Raw genomic sequence first — 25199 nt, 5'->3', positions numbered from 1 at the left:
GCTTGGGTAATCTACTATTGCTAAATTAAAATCAGTCTTTAGATTCCATATGAAATTGTATGTCAGGGATGTATCAAATATTCCAATAGGCATTGTGGCCTACCTGGTTGGTTGTCGACAACGCCATTTCGCAGGCTAGTCAATGTGTGCGTTTGAAAGTTTGAGAATCGAAGAATACCGTGTAGACAACGGTTGAAGCCGCAAAAAGAGGATCACACAATCGGGGGATGTGTAGGCTCTTGAAAGCGGGCTTCATTGTGCAGCCAACGCTTTAGCAACAATGTGTGTGTGTGTGTGTGTGTGTGTGTTCGGAAGGCAAGAGGGTGAGACATGTGTAGGCAGTGAGAAATATCTCTTTAAATGACAAGCCCACATTTATTATTAGACAATATCAACAAATGGTCACATGCAGCATTGGTGCCACCCCTCATGGGTTAGTTAAGATAGTGTAGGTGTTGACTCAAGAATTCAAAAGACTTCTAAACAATTGCCAAGGATAATGAGCATTCCTTCACGCCAAGATACAAGGTGAACGCTACAATTGGTCAGTGACTTGTTTTCATTTGCAGTACAATTCATTAAAACCAATAGGGAATTTAAAAAAATGATGCCTCGAGATATCTACCCCACGATTAGGTTGACTTAGCTACTTTCCACTGATCAAAGAAGTGTGAGCTTCATCTTAGTTGATTTTTTCAAATATGAGGAATAGATTAGGATGATAATGCTAGTGCCACAATGTGTATGTGCATGTGTGTGTGTGTGTGTGTGTGTGTGTGTGTGTGTGTGTGTGTGTGTGTGTGTGAGTGAGAGAGAGAGAGAGAGAGAGAGAGAGAGAGAGAGAGAGAGAGAGAGAGAGAGAGAGAGAGAGAGAGAGAGATAAATAGATAGATTTCATTATCATCCATGGAGGTTAGATATGACCCATGGGACCAAAACAAGCATTACATCTGGTTTTGCGGGGTGGACATTGGATACATATCAATTAGGGACTGAGTGTCCATCAGGGGGTGAAAAGAAAAAGGAAGAGAAAAAGAACAAAACCTAAGTAGGGTCAAGTAAAGGCGGAGTTGGCTTGGGATTTCGGAACTCCTGGATGATGGCTTTATCGCCACAGTAGACTGCCCATTTACTTTGTTTACGAGCTTCGTGCATCTTCTCGAGCCCACTTACTTTGAGCTTAAGTTGATTTGTGGTCAATTCCTCCGCGATCCAAAGCTTTGTCCCCTTGAGGCGATAGAATTGAAATAGCAACCTCGTCCGTTCTTCTTTGTTTTTGAAAGTGAGGATGCAATGACCAAGTGGCACACATCTATGCGTATCATTGATCCAAGGGACAATGTCGGGCTCGATGCTAACTCGTTGAAGAATGTCATTGAACTTGATGATGGCTTTTTTGAGGGTGTCCTCCTCAGTGCACCATGGGGAGCAAAGCCCTCCAATCCAAATCTTGAGACCAAGGGCATCCTGTAGTTAGCATTCTCGTAAAGTTGCTTGTATTTCACTATCAATCTTCTTATGTGTTGCCTCGTGGTCTTCTTTCTGAGCAGTCTTGAGAGTCTCGATGGGAGACATTTCGACTTCGTGCATTTTTGCAAGAAAACATTCGCTCTCCTTTGCCTGTGTGTCCTTGAGCTTAATCAAGCGTTCTTTGAATTGAGCTCTCAAGAATAAGTTCTTGGATTTGAGCCTCTAGGGCCATGGATCCTTGCATCTTGGCGGGTGGTGAGATCTTTCTTGGGTGCAGCTGCCACGACAAGAAAAATCTTGTGTGCACTTGAAATGGGTGTGTTGAAGGAGGACATTGAAGCTCCAAAATATCTATTATGTGGGCAAGCCTCCACAGAGCAAGGGAAATGATGTCCATTATGGTTGATTGTGCTTCTTTTTGGGTAAAGCTGTGGGAATAGGGCCCCAAGGTTTGAGTATGAGAAACCCTAAACTCGGTGTTTTGCAGCCCGTCAATAGAGATGGGGCATGGCGTTATGCAGTACACACAGAGGCTTGTCAACAGCATATGCAGAGCCCATCGGCGAGCGAGTAGCCCATTAACGCAGAGTGGGTTTGCATCTTCAAATAATGGTCCGGGCCTGCAATTTGCCCTAAGAATAGGGCATTGTCGAGTTGCTGTTGGAGGTGGTGCTTGGGGGGGCAGTGTTCGGGAGACTAACGCCCCCCCATAGGCCTGGCCCTCGCCCTAGGGGGAGAGTATGCAAAGCTGGGTCTAGGGTTCACCAGAGAGAGAGAGAGAGAGAGAGAGAGAGAGAGAGAGAGAGAGAGAGAGAGAGAGAGAGAGAGAGAGAGAGAGAGAGAGAGAGAGAGAGAGAGAGAGAGAGAGAGAGAGAGAGAGAGAGTAGCTCGTCTTTGCTTTTACACACCATATTGAGCACTTCCAAACCTCTGTTGTGTGACACCAAAAATAGCCAATGGCACACCGACATTTATGCCTTGGTTGTATGGGTCAAGAGCAGACTTGCACAACATTACACCATGTATATTTCCCCCGACTACAAAACCATCTTCTTCTTCAAATGAGGGAACCAGACCCACCCTTACATGCTCGATCCTATGTTCTTGCCTACACCATTGCCTCCATCCAAATCAACTCTCATCCTCTACGATGTGCAACTGGACATTAGAGGTCCGATGAGGAGTCTCATCCTCTACAATGTGAGACTGGACATTAGAGGTCCGACGAGGAGTCTCATCGACTATGCACTTTATGCCCTCATAAAGTGCGCGAGTTTGAGGATCACACCCTACTTAAGTGCTCATCAATTAATCACATTAGAGCTTGCTTTTCCAACATTTCAGCCATGTGCTTTCCCTACACACATTCCTCTCCCAATCACGAGGAGGACTCTCTATTGCGATGCTCATTTCCACAATCCTTGAACATTGACAGTCAATTATCAACTCCATACCCCCCTACATGATATTTCCTTTTGGTCCCATATAGAAATTTGCGGGCCCCTAAACAACATATGCATCTCTATCCCACATGGAGGAAGCACATAGGTTTTTCTCACTCACTCGTCACCATATCTATCAACAACTGTCTTCCACAATAACCCCAAAAACTCGTTCTTGTGTGATGGTGACATGTAATAGGGGCAACCTTTACTGATGCTCTCAATTTCACTTTATGTCTATGTTGTGGGTCGTACATGTTTTTCCTTTTCATTCTTATAACTGAAAACTTGAAGATCTTCAAGCTAGCATTTATCCTTTACTTGTAAATTAACAAGATCGTTTCTGCTCTTCTATAACCTTGTATATTTTAGAGTTAACCCCAAATCTTGATGATATTCTCTTGCAATTTAAATTCAACCTACAGAGACCTAGTGGTATGGGTAATCATTTCTGGATATCTCATAATTTTATACTCATACTATTGCAGAGTCTCTTGTCCAGAGGGATGCAACAATGATGCGATCAACTTGGTTGACAACTTGAGTCTACCCTCTGTTCCTTTGATTATACAAAGACTCCTTCTATGCATTAAGGATCATAGCTTCCATGATGCTTTGCTAGAGCATGATTCAAGGTCATCCAAAAAATGAAGCTTTTGACCTACTGATACTTACACAACCTGCTACACGTGGATGATTTAGCATCCATTTCCTCACAAGGGAGAATCTGCTTCTCACCAAAAAGAATTTGAAGCCAATTTAACTAACATTCATGTTGATGATACCAAGGAACAAAATCCTTGGCGAGAATGCTTTCACCATGTAATGAGATGATTCATGTAATTCCATGGAAGGAAGGTGCTCCGATCCTATCCCTCTATCACCTTCCACTCTACCAACCTACTTATCTCGGAGGAGCTAGATGAAGAAGAGCAAGATTTTGTAAACCAACGCATCCAAAACCCTTTGAAATAGACCATTAGCTCTAATACCATGGAGTCTTAGGAGGCTATTTACTGGCCTTTTACCATGTGCTATTTTGAAACACTGAGATGTAATGCTAGCTTGGGGTGTCTACTGGGAGCTAAGGGTATCATCTCTACCACTAGAAGAGACTCCAACTACACTACATCAAAGGTGGATGCAATTTTCCTGCTGGAACTTTGAAGAAATTAGTGTTCTTCTTGGGATCTTCTTATAGATTACTACAGTAATAGTGACCTTATACTAAGGATGTGGACCCAAAGTTACTACCATTGTACTTAGCGAGAGATTTAGCGATCAACCTTTGGTTTGTATAATGTATGTACCTATTGGCCGCATAAATAACATAACCCGCAGGAGATCAATGGACCTAGATCATTTGGTGATCTATTTCACGGGGATGAGCCTATGACCTGATTATTCCCATGCAATAGCCTTACCTCCACGCATCATGGGTCCATGTGGGCATGATGGGTGTTCACTAAGGGCCGGGTCGCACCTCGGGTGACTGGGGTGAGAGATTACTCAAAACAATGGTATCCATGTTTTACTGCAGAGAAATTGTAGCTTTCAGCTTGCGCTACTAGCACCTGCAAAATACATAGGTTTATGCTATTTTCACGTTGGAGAAGCGCTCTCCTTGTTTCCAGCCCTCCCATCGCCAATCAAATACACGCCATGTTCCTTGTACATGAGCTTAACCCATTCCCTTGCGACCCTATGCAAATTTCAACCCACCTTGACCCTGTTAGCATCAGGTGCGACCCAGCTCTAACTTAGTTTACTGCTCTACCAAGTTGAAGACATGGCTGGTAAAGTTGTCAACTTTACCTCTAGAATTGCCCATGTTGACAGAATGGCGACATGATCGTTCTCTTGCGCAAAACAATGCTGTAAAGCACCCTCCATCGCCTTCCTTTCGACATTTGTGAAGAGTCGGGAACTCAGAAGCCATGTTTTCTCAGTAGTATAATTGACAAGAACGTCCTGCTTTTGCGTAGACTAGTATTGAATTGATCCTGCTTAAGGCGACTCCGAAGAGCCCAGATGGCCCCCTGTCTCGCTAGCCCTCCCCTCGTACTTCCTCGTAGCTCTCTGTTGACCTCTCCGCCTCTTGTCCGCAGAGCAGTAAAGAGCAAGGTTCCCTCGCTTGTTCAGGGTTCCTCCTTTTTGAGCTCACCCTTCTTTTACCAATACAGCCCCAGCTTGTGCAGAGGCTTGCAAGTGAAGCACTTGCTTATACGCGCCGCCCATCTTTCTCACAGTAACAATGGATGTCCGCACAATCATGATGACGAAGCTCACACACACCCTTTAGAGGGCCACGGTGATGAACACAAACATGAAAAAGGAGGGCATTCCCATACAAAGCACAACCATTCACATTGTCATGCTGGGGAATGTGACATAAGTCTCAATGCTGTTCAGAGAATGATTCTAACAGTGGCAGCAGCTTTGGGATTGACAAAATTGGCCGATGCTTTGCGGGACAACTTTCGGCTCTGTTGCCTTTCAATGGCAATGCTGCTTCTGGCTGCTGTATGTCCCTATCTATTAAAAAAACAAGTGGGTTCTTCAATACAAAATGGACTTGCGTTTTTGGCCTTTCCTCTTGTGGGGGTAAGTGGTCTTTATCTCTCCCTTTTCCCATGTTTTCCTGATTTAATGTAAGTGATTCGTCTATGAAAGTGGGATTAAGGGGGGAAAAATTAAACCATCAGCTATGTAGTCATGTGAGGCAAAAAGCTTGGTGAATGTCAATACATTTTTTGTTGGTCAAAATATTTGTAAACTCTTAAGATTAGAAGACGTGGTGAACTCGTGGCTGGTTATAAATTGGAGAAGCCACTGTAGGTTAGCTTTTGTAAGCTATGAAAATGAGTGTTCTTAGGTGAGCTTCATGCCTTTGTCTTCAAGAGTGTCACCTTTTGCATCCGTAGCTCGATCATATATAAGAATTAGGAGTGGAGAGAGTAGGATATAAGTAGCAAAAAGTGTAGATAAACCTTTGGCAAATTGCAGTAGAAGGAAGTTTGAAAGTTGATTACTATTAACAAGCAAGAACGATTATGATGGTGTTGTCCACACGTGCACTCTCAATGTAGGCTTAAATGGCGATCTAAACAACCCTAGATGGAAGATGCAAAGGGTGATAGTCTAATAAGTATTAGTTGCACATGCGTAGGTTACATTGCATGTGGCGACATGTCCACTATGCGCTTATTCAACCCACATTGACTTATGCACTGCTCACATGATCAAACCTCGTTCACATACACTTGTAGAGTAGCCACCCAAGATTCTTTGTCTTCACAAGAGAAACCTGAAGTTAAGAAGACATGCCTTTAACTTATATTTGACCAAACCTTGCTTGGCAATGTACCAAATCTACATAAACACTCTTTCAACCTTGTACAATCTCAAATTGACGTCATTCAACCGAAGCTAAGGTTCTTATGGATAACGAAGTTAGGCGAAGCTGAAAGGTGGGCATGCGTCTATAATACAGATCCCCCGGTTATAATTTATGAGCAGCTTATCGCATTTTTAATGGTGTTGTCAAGGCCCTTGTATCTCCTAATAGTGAATTTTAGGGAGCGAGGGTTGTCTAATGGTTGTGCCAAGGTTGATGTGTATGTACTGCAAGTGGTGGAACCGTATGTATTGTACATTGTTCCATACACGAAAATTTTTTAGGTACGTAAAAATACGTATCATTGGCAAAAATTGTTAGACTTACACCACACTGCTGTTGCACAGGTTTAGGGCATTGTCACGTGCACATCTAACCCTACGTGCATGTGGACAAGCTATCTCAGGTCTAGGGTTCAGGTCAGCTTAGGAAGTGTTCTGGCACCTTGTGAGATTGTGAGCAGTCCGTGCATGTCCAGTCACTTAGAGTAATTGCATATCCTCTGGTTGCACACAGCATGATCATCAGCAGGACATTTAGTACCCATCATGAGCATTTTACAGTGCATAGAACCCATTTTCCCAATTTATCCATTTTTCACTTATTATTTAATAAGTGACTTTTGTTGGAAAACTGGGTAGGGCAAATTTGCTAAGTATCTATAAAAGAAACCTAGCGCTAGCACTTTCTGGTAGTAGAGGCAACAGAAGTTCCAGTAACTTGGTGTGCACCTTCTCAACAAGATCGGCAGGAGGCCCTAGTGTTTTCAACCAACAGAAGCAGCCAACGTTTTTGGACTTCCTCCATCAGCGTTTCTGCAACAGATTCAGCCTAGCGTTTTCAGCAGTAGCAGATTCAGCCTTGCGTTTTCCAGTTTGCAGACCTAACCTAGCGTTTGCAATTTTCAGCGTCAGATCAGCCCAAGCACATCAGCGTTTTCAGTTTTCAGCACTTAGAGACCGCAGATTCAGCCCTTAGCCTCGTAGATCTCACCTAACCGCAGCAGATCCTCGTCGTACCGTCGAGTTGTCACAAATTGCTGACGTGTCAAAGCCTTGAAGAATGGAGCCAACACGCAGATCCTGGCCGAGGGGCCTAAACCCTAAGAAGAACAAGTAACAGAAGAAGATGTCCTACCAACTTATGGGGACCCTGTCCGATGGGGCCCCAGTGACATAAAGGAAGTAAAATAAAGCAAGACCCACACACACACACTCACGCAAAGACTGATGACGTGGCATTTGTACGGACGCTCTGCGTTTTGCGTTGACTGTTGAGGTGGCAGTTGTACGAAATTCCACAAAACGCGCTGGCAGCTTTTTGGCATTGCTTTTGGACTAGAAGCTTTTGAGTTTTGAAGGCTTTTCACTGTAACTGCTTTTTAGGCCGAGGGGCCTTTAAATATGAGGTTAGGGCTCATTCTCTGGCATGCTTCCTGGAGAAGGTGCAGAGATTGGAGTACCGGCTGTACCATGTTGATGCAATATAAAGAAATACCGAAAGGGGCGCCAAGGTTTGGGGCCAATACTCTTCCGCCACTCCGTGTCGTGTGTCGCCTCTCTCTCTCTCTCTCTCTCAGTTCAGTTGTTATTGAAGTGTTAAAAGTCTATTCAGTCTGTTCTTTTCTATTGGCACGTGGTACCTGTCTTGTGATAGTGGTATCAGAGCATCAGGCGTGTGCTTTTTTGAAAGCACACCGGTCCTACAAAAGAGTAGACAGAGCGATTGGAATTTTAATTGGAAGTATCTCCGGTCCCGACCCCGGACTTATTAGCCACTCCCACCCTTACTTCATCGCGCATCGGGCGCGCTCCCGGCATCGCTCTGTCTTACAGGGCATAATTCAAAAAGAACCAATACATAGAATTCATGGATTCAACAGAATATTTGCAGTTTCTGCTCAATGAGCTTCACGACATTCTTTCGCGGCATCCTCAGCAGTATCTTCCGATGCTGCAAAGTTTTCAACAATTTTTGAACTACATGTTATCCCCTCCGATGCACCAGATGGTACCTCCTCCTCCGGCATCAGAAAGTACGAGAGCTTCCGACCGGCAACCTTCTCAACCGTGTGTTCCGATCGGGGGAGTCTTCAGGAATATGGTGCAGCCATTTGACCCTGATCCGGTGCAACCGCCTTTGCCACCGCCGCCACCAGGCTACAATGGTTGGAGCCCATATGGATAGCCTTATTATCCATACCCGGGATATGCGGCTAACCAACCCAAAGATTTCAAAGATGGCGGCATGATAGTCAAATTTTTTACTTTTTTCGGGGTGAAAGATCGCAAGAAAGCATTGCAGTTCCTACAGCAATTCGACAACATCTATGCTTTGGGGAACTATACAGAAGAATCCAAGATTTCTCGAACAGCGGGATTTCTTAAAGATAATGCTATGCAATGGTGGAGTTCAATCGCGACACAACCGCATGCTCTAGGGACCTGGCAAGCTTTCAAGACAGTTTTTGCACATAGTTACATGACTTTGATCTTTGAAGTACAGATTTTGGCAGAGTGGGGCAACTTGAAAATGCTTGCCACCGAAACCATGGACGACTATAACCAAAGGTTTCTCGACGTGTAACTTCCGGTGTCCTTCTTTAAGTTCATTTCCTTGGAGGACCAATGCAAGCGCTACACCATTGGACTACTATCACCATTGCAGGAATATTGTCTCTTCAAGCAAGTCTCTACCATGCAAGAGCTTATGGACCATTCTGCGGTCTGCTACAAGCTCATGAAAGGAAAGTTGGAGTTTACCACAGAAGAACCTCCGGCCACTAACCAGAACTCCCGGCAACAACGAACAAATTCTCGGGAATCCCGTGAAAACCAACCTCAACGGCCTTGTATGACACGTCAACAAGATGCCTTGTTACAAGAAGGCCGATGCTTCGAATGTTTCCAAACAGGGCATACGATCAATACATGTCCTGAGCAAGCCTCGACATCCTCAGTGCAATCTTCTGCTCCCACGTCAGACAAATCCCTGGGGCCACCTCCGGCCAAGAAGGCTAGACCTGCTATTGGACTATTACCCGATATTTATGGTATACACCTCAAGAGTTTTAATGAATTATGTAGAGCTTATGGAAAAGTCAACGGCTTGAAAGCCCTTATTTTCTTTGACCCCGGAGCTATGGAGAACTTCATCCATCCAAAATTCTTGATGCAGATGCACTTTGATTATGATGCAGAGGGTGGAGAAATTGAAGCTGAGCTAGCCACGGGGCAAACTCAGAAAGTGGAACCGCTCATTGGTGAACTTCCAATGACAATACAAGATTAGCCGATTTCCACATTATGAAGTTGGGCAATTGCGATGTTCTCTTGGGCATGCCCTTGCACGGCAAGAATGATGCAACTCTCTAGGTTCAGAAGTGAACCATCACCGTGATGCAGAAGGGCAAGCCGGTTGTCCTCAAAGTTCTTTGTCCGAACAAAGCCCTGAATGACCTCTCTAGTTGTTTCTAGTTAGATACTTTTGAACATTGTTTGAGAAAGTATTGTTTGAAATTTGTTTGAAATGGATGCTATTTGTTCTAAACCTATCTTGGTTGAATTGTTTGACGCTGGTTTAAATACTGGTTTTAATGATTGGTGATGTTACTCCCGGGTGGAGAAGTGAGAAATACTGTTTTGGTATTGTTTGAACCTCGGAATGACGCAGGCCGATGCCTGGGGAGCGTTTCGTTGTATGCTAGAAAACCTCTGAACGACGTAGGCCGATTCCTGGGGAGCGTTCGGTTGTATGCTTGAACCTCAAGTGACGCAGATTGCGGTCTGGGGAGCGTTTGGTTGTACAGTCCTCTGAGCTCATGGCCCGGACCTTTTTAGGTTATTTGCGGGGGGAGTGACGAGGTAGTCGTTGAGTAGCTTCATACCGCAGACTGTTTGTCTCGAGGGAGTGCTCAATGGCGCTGTTTGTTGTGTCTTGTACTATGCATATGTAAGCATTTGTGTTGCATTGTGATGTGCCAATTATTGAATATTCCTGACTAGATGAGATTGCGTGGGTATGTAATTTTAGTGCATCAAGACACCCGTGGAAGATCAATGCGGTCTGGGTGTGATGGCTAATTTTACTATGCCAGCATATCAGCAGTTCCGATCTTGTCACGTGACACATCCCAACCCTATGTGTCCGTGGACAAGCTACACCATAGTAGGGTTTTCCGTCAAAGTCCAGTCAAGTTAGATTAGGAGTGATCTGGCACTTTTGTGAGTCTATTCGTAGACCGTGCATGCCGAGTCACTCAGTGTAGGTGCATATCCTCTGGTTGCATAAGCACAAGCATAAGCATTTCCATCAGATTCCATCAGAGTCAGTTTGGGGATTTTTCAGATGACTTTATCCCTTTTTCCCTATTTTTGACATTTTTCACTTATTTATTAAGTGACTTTTGTTGGGTAGTCAGTAGGGCAAATTGGGTAAGTTAATTTATAAGCAAACCCAAGTTAGCCATAATTGGTAGATGAGCAGAGAGCACAATAGGCTTTTCCCAAGCAGCAGGTGTTCCCTCCCTCTCAGCAAGAACCTCCCCATTTCCTTGGCGAGGCCAATCACCCATGCTAGCGTTTCCATCCTAGATCACTTCCCCCCTTGCCGGTGTTTACCATAGCCATCGCCATCCCCTTGTGCTGCCTAGCGTTTTCAGCATTGCAAGGATCGCCAGCAAAGAGATCAGATCAGCGTTTTTCATACAGTTCAGGCCAGCGTTTTTGCAACCACTAACGCCAGCCAAACCCAGCTTTTGCAGCGTTTTCTGGAGCAGCCTTTACAGCGATTTCAGCCCCTTACCACCCTGCTGTGGCAGCGTTTTCAGCAGCCTGTCGACACACCAAAACGCAGCCCAAGTGCAGTGAAAAGTCAGCGTTTTATTCTCAGGAATTCAGCCATGAACCCGCAGCAGAAGCCCAGTTTCCTTCAGCGTTTTCATCCATGATTCAGCCGACAAAAACAGTCCAATTTCAGCCATCAAGAAAAATCCCAGATTCAGTCAAGTTGCCGCCGTCCTCATCGTCATCGGCATAGTCCATTGCATTAGCATTTGTACGCATTTGTGCAATCAAGTAGACCACTCTCGCCGACGAGAGTGGGGCCTTCGGAGGAGGGTTTTACAACCCCCTGGTGTCGTATCTCTTCTCTCTCCTTCTCTCAGTCTCATTCATTTGCACGCACTAGATCCACTCACTTTGTTCGTGACCACCACATTCTCTACAAGACGGAAAGCTCTCTCTTTCCCTAAGAACTAAAAGGAACCTTGAGCAATAAAGATCACTAATCTTGAGAAAATACAACATTTATTCCGCTGCACCTTACAGATCTGGACGAAGGAGAAGCCAACTCCTTGATGAAAAGAGCTGAAAGGAGAAGCCAACTCCTTGATCAAAAGAGCTGAAAGGAGAAGCCAACTCCTTAACAAAAAGAGCAAACTGATTGTCCCTTGAAATGACCCTCGGAAATTTTTGAGCTAACTTGAGTTGTTTTGCAGATGCTGTAATCGCGGACAATTACTTTCTTTCAAGAAGGGGGGATGTCACAAACTGCTGACGTGTCAAAGCCCTGAAGAATGGAGCGAACTTGCAGATCTTGGCCGAGGGGCCTAAACCCTAAGAAGAACAAGTAACAGAAGAAGTCTTACCAACTTATGATGACCCCGTCGGATGGGGCCCCAGTGACATAAAGGAAGTAAAATAAAGCAAGACCCACAAACACCCTCACGCAAAAACTGATGACGTGGCAGTTATATGGATGCTCCGCGTTTTGCGCTGACTGTTGACATGGCAGTTGTACGGAATTCCGCAAAATGCGCTGGCAGCTTTTTGGCATTGCTTTTGGACTAGAAGCTTTTGAGTTTTGAAAGCTTTTCATTGTAACTGCTTTTCAGGCCAAAGGGCCTTTAAATATGAGGTTAGGACTCATTCTCTGGCATGCTTCCTGGAGAAGGTGAGTACTGGCTTGTACTGTGTTGATGCAATATAAAGAAATACCGAAAGGGGTGCCAAGGTTTGGGGCTAATACTCTCTGGGGTGGAATTCCGCCACTCCGTGTTGCGTGTCGTCTCTCTCTCTCTCTCTCTCTCTCTCTCTCTCTCTCAGTTCAGTTGTTATTGAAGTGCTAAAAGTCTATTCAATCCGTTCTTTTCTATTAGGACGTGGTGCTTGTCTTGTGACACGAGTCAGCCAGCGTTTTCAGATTCAGCCCGCTAGTTGCAGATTTCAGCATCTGCATTTTCAGCGCATCATCGTCGCGTTGTCGTCATCGCCGTCCTCGCCGACATAGTGTCAAAGATCAGCAGAAAGTCAGCGTTTTGCATATTTCAGATTTCAGCCCCTAGCGTTTTCAGATTTCAGCCCGTCCTTGTCATCATCATCATTGTCGGCAAGTCCATTGCATCTAGACGATTGTACTAGATTTGTGCAATCAATAGCATAGATTTCTCTTGTCATGGGGGGGGGGGGGGGGCCTTGGAGAAGGGTTTGAGAACCGTCTGGTGTCGTATTCTTCTCTCTCTCTCTCTCTCTCTCTCTCTCTCTCTCAGTCTCAGCACCTTCATTCACAGTAGCATTCACTTTGTTTGTGATCATTGCACTCTCTCACTAAAGGAACCGGAGGCTCTCCCTTCCGTAAGTAAAAGGAACCCTTGAGCACAGTTCGAAGCACTCATCTTGAGCAAAGTCAACATTCACTTCCGCTGCACCTTACATTGGTATCAAAGCTTTGGTAGTGTTCTGTATCACTCAAGGAAAGAACCACAAGATTTTTTATTTTTTGCTTGTTGCGGTCGCACGTAACCCAAGTCCACTTGGGCGTGTCGATTCTTAATCGTGTTTTTGAAGAGTGATAGGTAGTCCAAGAAAGGAGGGCTTATCCGGCCTCCCCTTGTTCCTCTTTTCACTCATTGAGAGCGGATCGTGCACTTAGCGGCTGGCCAGTCGACATGAGGTGAGACAGAGCGCAAGGCCGCCAAGGGGTGCGCCCGGAGAGAAGAGTCCAGCTCGGGTAAGAGAAAAGCCTTCTCAAAGACCGATTGCAAGCTAAGGAACTCAAGAACCTCAAGAACTCAAGAACCTCAAGAACCCAAGCTTCTCGAGAACTTAAGTACCCAAGATCTTAGTGTATGTTTATCACTCGAAGCGGAATGGATACTTCGTGTGACGGTGATGAGCATGGAGGTGGTGAAGAAGAATTTTCCCCACCAGGAGGATTTTTTTCTGACCCTCCCCCTTCCCCATCTACGCCACGGGTTGCACCAAACCCTATGGAGGCTTTGGTCAAGTCGATGATGGACATGATGCTACAACAAGAGGCGCAACGCGCCACCTTGGATCGCGAGCGTGATCAAGCGCGCTTGGCGGCCGAAGAAAGAAAGGCAGTCTTGGATCGCAAGCGCGAAGAAAGAAAGGCAGATTTGGACTGCGAGCGCGAAGAAAGAAGGGTAGCCTTGGAGTGTGAGCGTGAGCAAGCGTGCTTGGCGGGGGAAGCAGTCACCTTGGAACGTGAGCGTGAGCAAGCGCGCTTGGCGGCCGAAGAAAGAAGGGTAGCCCTGGAGTGTGAGTGTGAGTGTGAGTGTGAGTGTGAGTGTGAGTGTGAGTGTGAGTGTGAGTGTGAGTGTGAGTGTGAGTGTGAGTGTGAGTGTGAGTGTGAGTGTGAGTGTGAGTGTGAGTGTGAGTGTGAGTGTGAGTGTGAGTGTGAGTGTGAGTGTGAGTGTGAGTGTGAGTGTGAGTGTGAGTGTGAGCGTGAGCGTGAGCAAGCGTGCTTGGCGGCCGAAGAAAGACGAGCGGCCTTAGAATTAGAACGTGAGGCGCAAAGAGATCAACGCATGCAAGAGTTGGTCTTATAGGTGCTCACCTTGAAGTCCGAGCCACTCAAGGACGTGGGCGAATCATTAGGTAGCACAAGTCGAGAAGCGAATTCCAACAACCCCGTCACTGAGAAGTTGACGTTCAGTAAGTATGACAATAAGATGGATGCTACTATTATTCATTCTTGGTTGCATTAATTTAATGCTTACTTTGCGACAACTAAGAAAACAGGAAATAGCAAGGTTTTGACCTCAGCCATGTATCTTGCTGGTGATGCCATTAATTGGTATCACACATGGCAAGAGGCACAATTAACTGCGCACCTAGAGGAAGCAAGTACCACAACATCTAGAAGCATTGTACCAGACCTCTGTGCAATCTAAAGCAAATACCTCTCAAGCAAGTAGGTAATGGAAGGGTCTGAGGCATAGCCTGTTCATTACTCCCTTGACCACTCACAAAGGTTTTTGTCCAAGTAAAGCATGTTGCTTTAGATTAATGGACACTGTTGGTTGCTCAATCACATGGGCTTTCCCTTTAGCATCAAGAGACCCTTGTGCATGAGAAATCTTCTTTTCCTGCAATGGCTTAGACATGTCTTGTGTCAAAGCTTGAGAACCCTGTGTAGGAGCCTGTAAAACCTGTGTAGGAGTGTGTAAGAACTCCTACATCCTTGGGTTCTTGACCAATTGCTGAAAAATTTCCATGTAGCTAGTAGTTGAGCTTTAAACAACCTGTCCTCTTCTTGAAGAGTTGTAGAAACTTTCTCTGTGCCATGTGAGGAAGATCCCTCTTCAATTATCTAGTCTCTCTTCTCTCTTTCTGCCATAGTGATATGCTCTGTGTTGCTTTCACCCACAATAATCCATGTTGTACTCGGGATTTCCCCCCCCCCCCCCCCCCCAACACACACACACACCTGCGTCCACCACAAGGACTGTGCACCACACTCTCCTCCTGTGCCCTTGCCCACACCTACATAGTCCCAAATGTCCACGTCGGCTAGCTGTCCACCAACCCCCGTGACCTCATTAATGGGAAAACAGGGAGATAGAGGCACCGGAAGCCCTGTGGGCTATAGGGAAAATGTCACGTGACACATCCAACCCAAGTGTCTGTGGACAATCTACAGCATGACCAGGGTTCAGTCAGTCAAGTCAGTCTAGAATAGGAAGTGATCTGGCACTTTTGTGAGTGTTCGCAGACCGTGCATGTCCAGACACTTAGATTAGATGCATATCCTCCGGTTGCACACAACATGATCATCAACATTCCTATCAGAATCCATAAGGGAATTTTCTAGTGCTTTAAATCGTTTTTCCCTATTTTTGACATTTTTCACTTATTTATCAAGTGACTTTTAGTGGGAATTAGGTAGGAAAATTTTGCTAAGATAATATAAAAGCGAACAAGAGTTAGCACTTTTTGGCAGAAGAGGCAACAGGAGCATTGCTCAACAGGCCAACTCTTAGCAAGAACAAGAACCCATCAGCCTGGCATTTTTCCACAAAGCAGCCTGGCGTTTTTCCACAAGGCAACTTCAGCGATTTCAGCCTTGATCCTTGGCGTTTTCAGCAGGGGTTGCAACATCAATTTAGCAGGGAAAAATCAGCAACATATGACCAGCAAATCAGTGTTTTGCAAGTAGCCTAATCAGCGTTTTTAGATCTAGCAACCCAACGCTTCAAAGAACAGCATATCAGCGTTTTACAGGCAGCAGGGCAGCGTTTCGTACATGCAAGTCCAGCGTTTTTCCAGCAGCATGACATCATCGATGTCAGCCTATCAGAAGTAGCAGAAGGAAGTCAATTCAGCCATCACGTCGTCCCGTCGTCTATACAGCATTTAGTTTTCAGCCATAGTCTCGTCCTCGTTGGCACCACCATCGGCCTCGACATAGCAAGCATTTAGACTCATTGTATCAGCCATTGTACCAGATTGTGCAATCAATAGTAGACCACTCTCGCCATCGAGAGTGGGGCCCCTGGAGGAGGGTTTTACGACATCTCTGGTGTCGTATTCTCTTCTCTCTCTTATCTCTCAGTCTCAGCACCTTCACGCACAGTGTTCATTTACTTTGTTTGTGTCCATTGCAAAGAAGGGCTTGTCCAGCCTCCCCTTGTGCCTCTTTTCACTCATTGAGAGCGGACAGCGGCCGGCCAATCGACGTGAGGTGGGAAAAAGAAACCTTGGTGTGAATGCAAGGCCGCCAAGGGGTGCGCCCGCGGAAAAGAGCAGAACTTGGGTAAAGAGAAGATCCTTCTCTAACACAGATTGCAAGCGAAAGAAGAACCTCAAGAACCTCAAGACCCTCAAAGAACCTCAAGAACTCAAGAACCCAAGAACCCAAGACCCCCACAAGAACCCAAGTTTCTCGCGAACTTAAGAACCAAGATCACAGTGTATGGTCATCACCCGAAGTGGAATGGATACTTCGTGTGGAGGTGATGGGCATGAAAGTAGTGAAGAAGAATTTTCTCACCATGGAGGTTTTCCTGACCCTTCCCCTTCGCCATCTACGCCAGGGATTGCACCAAATCCTATGGTCAAGACGATGATGGACATGATGGCACAACAACAAGAACGGCAGGCAGCCTCGGAGGAACGGATGATTCGCGAGCGTGAACAAGCGCGCTTGGCGGCCGAGGAATGAAAAGAAAGAAAAGCAGAAAGAAAGACAACTTTGGAGCGTGAGCGCAATGCTGCGCGCTTCGCGATCGAAGAAAGACGAGCGGCCTTGGAGGCCGATCATGAAGCACAGAGAGACCTGCGGACGCAAGAATTGGTTCGACAGGTCCTCGCCTCGAAGTCCGAGCCAGCCAAAGATGTTGATAGTTCATCAAGTGGCGCAAGCCGAGATTCGGACTCTAACAACCCAGTCACAGAGAAGATCCAGTTCAGTAAGTATGATGGTAAGATGGGTGCTACGGTTATTCATTCTTGGTTGCATCAACTTAATGCTTATTTTGCGACAACTAAGAAGACAGGAAATAGCAAGGTTTTGATGGCAGCTATGTACCTTGCCGGTGATTCCATCAATTGGTACCATGCATGGCAAGAGGTACAGTTAGCTGCGAGGAAGCCGACGAATTCACGCCCCTTTCCTTCAATTGGGCCGATTTCCAAAACAAGCTCAAGGCGCGGTTTATGCCACCCCAGTATCTCGCACGATTGAAGGATGATTGGCGCGGTCTCACGCAAAGCGGTATGCCAATTATGTCTTTCTCTAATCGTGTTTTGCAGCTAGGCACCCAATTACGCAAGTCGGATGATGAGCGCAAAGAGGCGTTCCTTTATGGATTAGACGAGTATATAAAGTATGATGTAGAGGTGCTCGATCCAATCGATCTCAACAAGGCGGTAGCGACTGCTCTCGCACAGGAGATGAAGCACAACAAGGGAAAGCCTAAGTAAAACAAGAGTTCGACAAGTACCTCTCAGACCTCGTAGAATGGTAAGAACATTAACTCTTCTAACCAATCGTCCAATAGTCTCTTATGATCCTAAGGGTAAAGCTAACACAATTGCTAAACCTAAGCTCACTCCAGATGAAAAGGTAGCACAAGGAATTCTTGGAGGATACATCATATCGGAAGAGCAAAGCACTTATTCTAAGGAAGGTCGTTGTTTTCATTGTCACGTTAAGGGTCACATAAAAAGAACATGTCCTAAGCTTGACTCTAATGAATCTAAAGAATCCACAGAACCCACTTCCTCTGTCAATGCAATAAATGAGAACACGAGTGGGCCCCAAGTTTCTCATGACCCTCTCATTGATGAGTGAAACGAACGAGGAGAGAGGACCTCCCGGCTACACGGACCGCCTACAGACGCGTCGGACGAACCACCCGACCATAGCCACCATCTGGTTGCTCCCCCGTGCTGGGGCCGGCATCCGAGGACATAGGCGTGCACTTGTAAGAGCCGGCATCCCATACCACCCGGCCTCACCTCCTCGAGGTGACCTCGCGCACTCCTAGACTCGCGGGCTAACCACTGGCACTCTGCCAGTGGGGGTCGATAACTGCAAATGAGGCCTTGGCCTCCCTTTTATAATAATGGCCGGCCACACTGGCCGTGTTCACACTATGTCCGCCCGGACACTGGACGCCCATCCTGACGGCAGCTGGGCTAGATCCCCTCTCCTGTGAGCGGGACATAACATACTTCCCCTCTTAAGAACCATTGATGTCCTCATCAATGAAGTGGGGATATTGAGCCTTCAAAGCTCTAACGGGTTCCCAAGTAGCAAACCTTTCAGATTGACCCTTCCATTTAATTAAGTACTCGTCATAAGCCTTTTGGCGCGAATGACGGGTACGATGATCTAAAAATGCTTCTGGTTTGCGAGGAATATACTCAGTTTGCATATCTTGCCATATATTTGGCATCTGGGCTAGATCCCCTCTCCTGTGAGTGGGACATAACATACTTCCCCCCTTAAGAACCATTGATGTCCTCATCAATGAAGTGGGGATATTGAGCCTTCAAAGCTCTAACGGGTTCCCAAGCAGCAAACCTTTCATATTGACCCTTCCATTTAATTAAGTACTCGTCATAAGCCTTTTGGCGCGAATGACGGGTACGATGATCTAGAACTGCTTCTGGTTCGCGAGGAATATACTCAGTTTGCATATCTTGCCATATATTTTCCTCGATGGGCACGACGACTTCGGCTTCGCCCAATTTTACTCTAAGGCGGCTGACATGAAACCATAGTAACAGGGAATGGCCGTTTTCAGTCTCCGTTCCCCGTTCCCATTCCAAGTTCCCGTTCCGAATCCCCGTTCTGTGTTTCAAACGTGAGTACCCGTAACAGGGAATGGCATTTTGTTCGGCGTTCCCGTTCCGCGTTCCCGTTCCGGTTTCCCGTTCCTGGTAACTATGCATGAAACACTGGATGTACACTAACATTCGAAGGAAGAGCCAGTTTGTAGGTAACTTGGCCAATTTTCTTTGTGATCAAGAACGGACCACAATATCTAGCTGAAAGCTTATAATGCTTTCCTGTTCGCATAGTCTTGGAATCCTTGGGTATCTTCAGATAGACCCATTGTCCCACATCTAGAGTCCTTGGAGATCTCTTTTGATTAGCATAAGTAATGACTCGATCACGAGCCGTTCTTATACTATCCTTAGCCAATTCGAGCATATCTTGCATGTCATACAGGAAATCACGAGCTTGGCGTTCCTTGACTTTCTCTAGGCCAATAGCATTTGGGGATTTAGGCTCAAATCCATACATCAGCATGAATGGGCTAAATCCAGAATGCTTGCTACTATTATAGGCAAATTCTAATTGTGGAAGATACCTTTCCCAATCAGACTGCCCGTGAGAGACATAGGCTCTCAACATACCCTCTAATGTCTGATTCATCCTCTCAGTTTGTCCGTCGGACTCAGGATGGTCAGAAGACGACATACTCAACTTCGTCTGAAGGTGAGCAAAGACGTCTCGCCAAAATCGGCGAGTGAACTTAGTATCTCGATCACTGACGATATCTTTTGGGAGACCATACAACTTATAAGCTGATCGACAAATAAAACCGCCAACTTGTGGCTTTTTACCGTCGACTTCGTTGGTATAAACTTCGCCATTTTTGTGAGTCTATCGACCACAACCCAAATAGCGTCATTGCCCCGACTAGTATTTGGCAAACCAACGATGAAGTCCATGGAAATACTCTGCCACTTGCCATCTAGGATTTCCAATGGATGTAGCAGGCCAGCTTTCCTAAGTCGCTCTGCCTTATTGACCTGACACTGAGCGCATCTCTTCACATGGCTCTCTATGTAAGAGCGCATCTTGGCCAATAGAAATATCATTTGACCAAAGCCAAAGTTCTCTGGATGCCTGGGTGCCAAGCGCTAGGAACATCATGGCATTCGCACAAAGTCCTTTGTCGAACCTCATCGATTTCCGACACACAGACTTTACCATTTTTGAACAATAGTCCACCTCTAATGGAATATTGTCGTTGTCTCGTCTCTCCAACACGACTCACTTGGGTCTCCGGACCACCCAAGTCTATATGCGAGTCATGCCCGCTTCGACCTCGTTCCATATCTTGCCAAAATGGCCATCAGAATGACATAGCCCTCGGAGAGAGAGATAGAAATCCGTCGAGATTTCAGCCATAGACAAGGCATTGACCTCAGGAATCATGTTGAGCGCATCGGCAACTCGATTGCTGGATCCTTTTCTATAACGCATCTCAAAGTCAAACTCTTGCATAAGCTCAACCCATCTAGCCTTCCGGCCTCTGAGATCACCCTGATCACAGATATAGCGCAAGGAGTGATGATCTGTCCATGCAACAAACGTAGAGCCATACAAGTAGTGCCGCCATTACCTCAGGGCGTGGACTACGGCATAAAGCTCCTTCGCGTACATTGGATAACGTATTTCAGCGTCACAAAGCTTCTTACTTTCAAACGCAACAGGACGTCCATCCTGGTATAATGCTGCACCAATAGCATAATCACTAGCATCCGTTTCAACCACAAACGGTTTGCTAGGATCCACAATGTGCAATATTGGCGCAGTAGTCACCAAGTGCTTTAGTGTCCGAAAGCTCTCGTCGAGACGCTCATTCCAGACAACAGGGGGATTACCTTTACGATGAGGACCCGAAGTCTTTGGCCTTTTCACCCCTCCTTTTAGAAGTTGCGTAAGCAGAGCAACAACTTTAGAGTTATCCTTGATAAACTGCGAAAGAATCCAGTAAAGCCTAAAAAGGACTTTACTTGGCGTACATTTTTCAGAATGGGCCAATTTCGCACTTTATCCAATTTTTCAGGGTCGACGTGAATTCCATCGCGAGTAATGATGTGACCCAAGTACAAAAGCTCTTTCTTAAAGAATTCACACTTAGAAGCCTTAGCGTAAAGCTTCTTAGTCCGCAGTACTTCGAGAACAGTGCGTATATGCGTTAGGTACTCAGGAAAACTTCGGTTGTAGATCAAGATATCATCGAGAAATACAACAACGAAGTTGCCTAAAATGGTCTCAGCAGATCATTCATCATCTGCTGAAACGTAGCGGGAGCATTGGTCAAACCAAAAGGCAAGACCAAAAACTCGTAGTGACCATAACGCGTATGGAAGCCTGTCTTAGGAATATCTTCCAGTTTGATCCGTATCTGATGATAGCCTGATCGCAGGTCTATCTTCGTAAAATACAACGCTCCATGGAAACGATCTATCAGATCGTCCATGCGCGGGAGCGGATACTTGTTCTTGACAGTGAGCTTATTCAACCCCTTGTAATCCACGCAGAAGCGCATAGTGTTATCCTTCTTTCGGGAAAGTAACACTGGTGCTCCCCATGGGGATTTACTTGGCCGAACAAAACCTCTATCAAGATAATCTTTCAGCTGTCGCTGAATCTCGTCCTCCTCGGTTTTACTAAACCGATAGGGTTGCTTTGAGAAGGGGTGACTACCGGCCACTAACTCAATGCCATGATCTACTCCTCTCGAAGGCGGCAAGCCAGGAGAGGTAGATCATTAGGAAAAACATCCTTGAAATCAGTCATGATTTCTCGGATAAGGTTGGATTCATCGGAATCCGCAAGTTCAACAGAAGAACATGAGACATTTTTACGAAATTCAGTGAGGACAGAAGTGCCAAGCACTATTGAATCAAACCAAGTAGATGGTACACATTGATAAAAGTCAACATTAGAAGACTTTATTTCTTTATACATTTCCAAAGCAGTAATAATTGGTATTGCAAAACCATTATTTACAGACTTCTGATTACAAAGCAACACAGATACATGAGGCATGTTTTGCTTAACAAAAACAAGAGAGTGATGTACATAGTCTTTATACAATGAGTCTTATTTATCATAAAACCATGGAATAACATCTGCTCTGTCCAGGCGCATGATGTGGAAATCCACGTTCTCTTTGTAATCAGCCAGCTCGAGCGACAAATCTTGAACAATCCGATTCCATACATCCGTATCCACGCCACGAGCCATCTTTACGCGATACTCATGGTCACTGTCCCGCGTTCGCAGGCTCAATTTCTGCACCAATTTTGCATCCACAAAATTGTGTGAGCTTCCATTATCAAGGAGTACGGTTACGTCGTGACCATTGATCTTCCTGGGGAAACGGAGAAGATCGTGCTTATCAAACACTTTGGTGCTAAAAGTACAATTAGTGCATGAACTGTATACTAAATGATGGATTTCAACTTGAACAACATCAGAGTTACCTGAGATCTCGTGAATTTGAACTGAAGGACGACCTTGCGGTTTCTTTGTCTTCTTCTTGGGGCAATTCTTGATTTGGTGACCCGTCTGGCCACATCCGAAGCAAGCTTCCTTCTTCACTGCATCAGCAACTAAAGCATTTTTGGCTTTCTTCTTCTCCTGAGAAGATCTCGGCGGTGATTTGGACTTATGTTGGAATCGGGGTCGCTTCCTCAAAGCACCCTCACCGGATTGATGGTCTGCAATACTTTTCTTCTCATAATTTGCTCCATTTATTAAATGGAACGTCCTGGCCTTTGCCACTGCATCCTCGACGTCAGTCGGGGCTTTATCCTTAATTAAGCCCAACGGTAATCCTCATGCAATCCCAACAAATATATGTGCACAGCGTGCGTAGAATCCACCTTGCAGAAGGTGAGCGCCTCTTTGAAAGCTGTCGTATATTTATCAAAAGACAGAGTTTTCATTGAAAGACTCTGTAGTTTGGCATAAGCTTTCAAAGGGTCCATTTTAGCAAAATCCCTCTTGAATTTCACACAAAAATCAGCCCACGTCGTAGGCTTCTCTGTCATGTCACGCCACCAGGTAAGCGCCTTACTGCTCAGATAGAGAGGAATCGTTTGAATCCTCCGTTCATCATGCTCCCCATAGAGATCAAAGTATGTGGTCCACTGGTGCAACCAATTATTGACGGCCAGTTCCGTACACTCCTTCTCTTCCCCTGAGAAATTTGTAGTTTTGTACGGAATCGTGGCAATTGGACCACCTTGTGAACGCCCAAAAGCAGCAATCTGCATCCGCAATTGTTGGAGATGGGTTTCGCCCTCGGAAATACGCGTAGGCGTCGACTGAACCATATTTTCGAGAGTAGAGAGTCGAGAACTGAGCCCCTGCACGACCCCTTCGAGAGAGGCCAAGTGAAGGTTCGTCTGCATTCGCGTTTTCTAGAGCGGTAACACGCTGGTCGAAACTCTAGAAAGTACTTGTAATCTATGTGTAGAGAGCATGCGTGAATGGAATTTGGATATTACTTGGCGCGTCGTCACGCTGCACATCTGAGCTGGAGGAATCCATGGCGAGGTGTGTGAAAAACTGGAAGTTTCACGCGAAACCGGGCCTTTTCTGCACTTTTCGATCGCGGAAAGTTGAAGTTCGAGGAGCTTCACGCGTCGGCGCGAGCGTCTGAAGGCGAGCAGGTGATGGCGGGGGCGCGAGAGCGCGAGCAGATGGGAGAGAGGAGACTCGAGAGAGGAGCAGGAGAGCAAAAATGAAGTTCTGTGTAAGTTTTGCAACTCTGTAAGTGAGTTTTAATAAAGCGTAGGTTTCAGACCATACTTTAAAAAACTCAAAATGTCCTGGCCATTTAAAATAAAAGGGTCACTTGATTTAAATAAGCCAAGCTTAAGTGATATCGTAAAAAAAAACTCCAGCGCAGAACTTTAAAAAAAATCGTTCACTGCTCTGCCGTACGGATGCCGCATGGAGTGTGGGAGAGAGCACACCCGCATGAGTTTGGGGAGCTTGCGCTCGCGTGTGTTTGTCACACGATGGGCTGCCAGTTGAGCACCATGCTGGACAAAAACAACGCATGCTTGAAGCCAACGCTGGACCATTGTCTCCTGCACCATTGTCTCCTGCAGATGCGAATAAACACACAAAGAGAGGTATCTGTGTGTGTGTGTGTGTGTGTGTGTGTGTGTGTGTGTGTGTACAACACACAAAGAGGAGCACAGAGAAGGATTAGAACTTTTATGTGCCGAATTTAGTTTAAAGTCAGTAGATAAATAAATAAACCACTGATTTTCATCGAAAATCAGCAAAAGCAATAAAAGTCCATCAATTCTCAACACTTTCACGTGCCAATTTACTGATTTTCATTAAAAATCAGCAACCGGACATTATTTGTTTACCTGCATACCCGCTCATGAGGAGAAAAGTAATTAGTTAAACAACTGTTTCATCAGAAATTGCATGAAAACAATGATTTTCCGACTCTAATCGGCCCGTAGGTGTGCACACAGTTCATTCCGTAGCCAAGCCGGCTCTGATACCATGAAACAAACGAGGAGAGAGTACCTTCCGGCTACACAGACCACCTACACACGCATTGGACGAACCACCCGACCATAGCCACCATCCGGCAGCTCCCTTGTGCTGGGGCCGGCGTCCGAGGACATAGGCGTGCACCTGTAAGACCCGGCGTCCCATACCACCCGACCTCACCTCCTCGAGGTGACCTCGCGCACTCCTAGCCTCGCGGGCTAACCATTGGCACTTTGCCAGTGGGGGTCGATAACTGCAAATGAGGCCTTGGCCTCCCTTTTATAATAATGGCCGGCCACATTGGCCATGTTCACACTACGTCCGCCCGGACACTGGACGCCCATCCCGACGGCATCTAGGCTAGATCCCCTCTCCTGTGAGCGGGACATAACAATGAGTCTCATTAAATGTTTGTTGAGCGCGCGGCGGTGTGTGCAAGTGAAAGAGCACGTGAGGAAGTGCAGTGTGTGTGCAGAGAGGGGTGGCGAAAGCAAACAGGAGAGGAAGCGCTAGCAGAACGATGAGGGAGAGAGAGAGGGCTCACGTTTTTGGGGAAAACTCAATAAGTGAGTTTTGGGTTTTCCCACTTTTATTATAAGTGACCTTTAAAAATGTGATATTGAACCTCGACAAAGTATAAAAATGTACAAAAAGTTTGTGCATACCCTTTGGCAACTAACCTTGCTTTATACTTGGGCTTTCCATCAACACATTTGACCTTGTAAACCCATTTGTTAGGAAGAGCCTTTCTTCCTTTAGGCAATGGCACAAGATCCCAAGTATTGTTTGCATGCAAAGATTTGATTTCCTCT

At 45.8% G+C, this 25199-nt stretch overlaps 1 protein-coding gene across 1 annotated transcript in view; it reads left to right on the top strand.

Annotated features, from left to right (window-relative positions):
• Positions 1-4710: 4710 nt before the first annotated feature.
• HMA1 (heavy metal atpase 1) overlaps positions 4711-25199 on the top strand; it is a 100977-nt gene continuing 80488 nt past the window's right edge. The window contains exon 1 of the mRNA XM_086523368.1: positions 4711-5516. Coding sequence (XP_086379494.1) covers positions 4944-5516 — 573 coding nt within the window. The 5' untranslated portion in view covers positions 4711-4943. The remainder of the gene's footprint in view (positions 5517-25199) is intronic.

This window comes from Adiantum capillus-veneris, chromosome 11, assembly GCF_014529385.1.
Source record: "Adiantum capillus-veneris isolate H3 chromosome 11, ASM1452938v2, whole genome shotgun sequence".
Lineage (NCBI taxonomy): Eukaryota > Viridiplantae > Streptophyta > Polypodiopsida > Polypodiales > Pteridaceae > Adiantum > Adiantum capillus-veneris.
The sequence above is the reverse complement of the archived record's forward strand: the minus strand, read 5'-3'. Positions and strand labels throughout refer to the sequence as shown.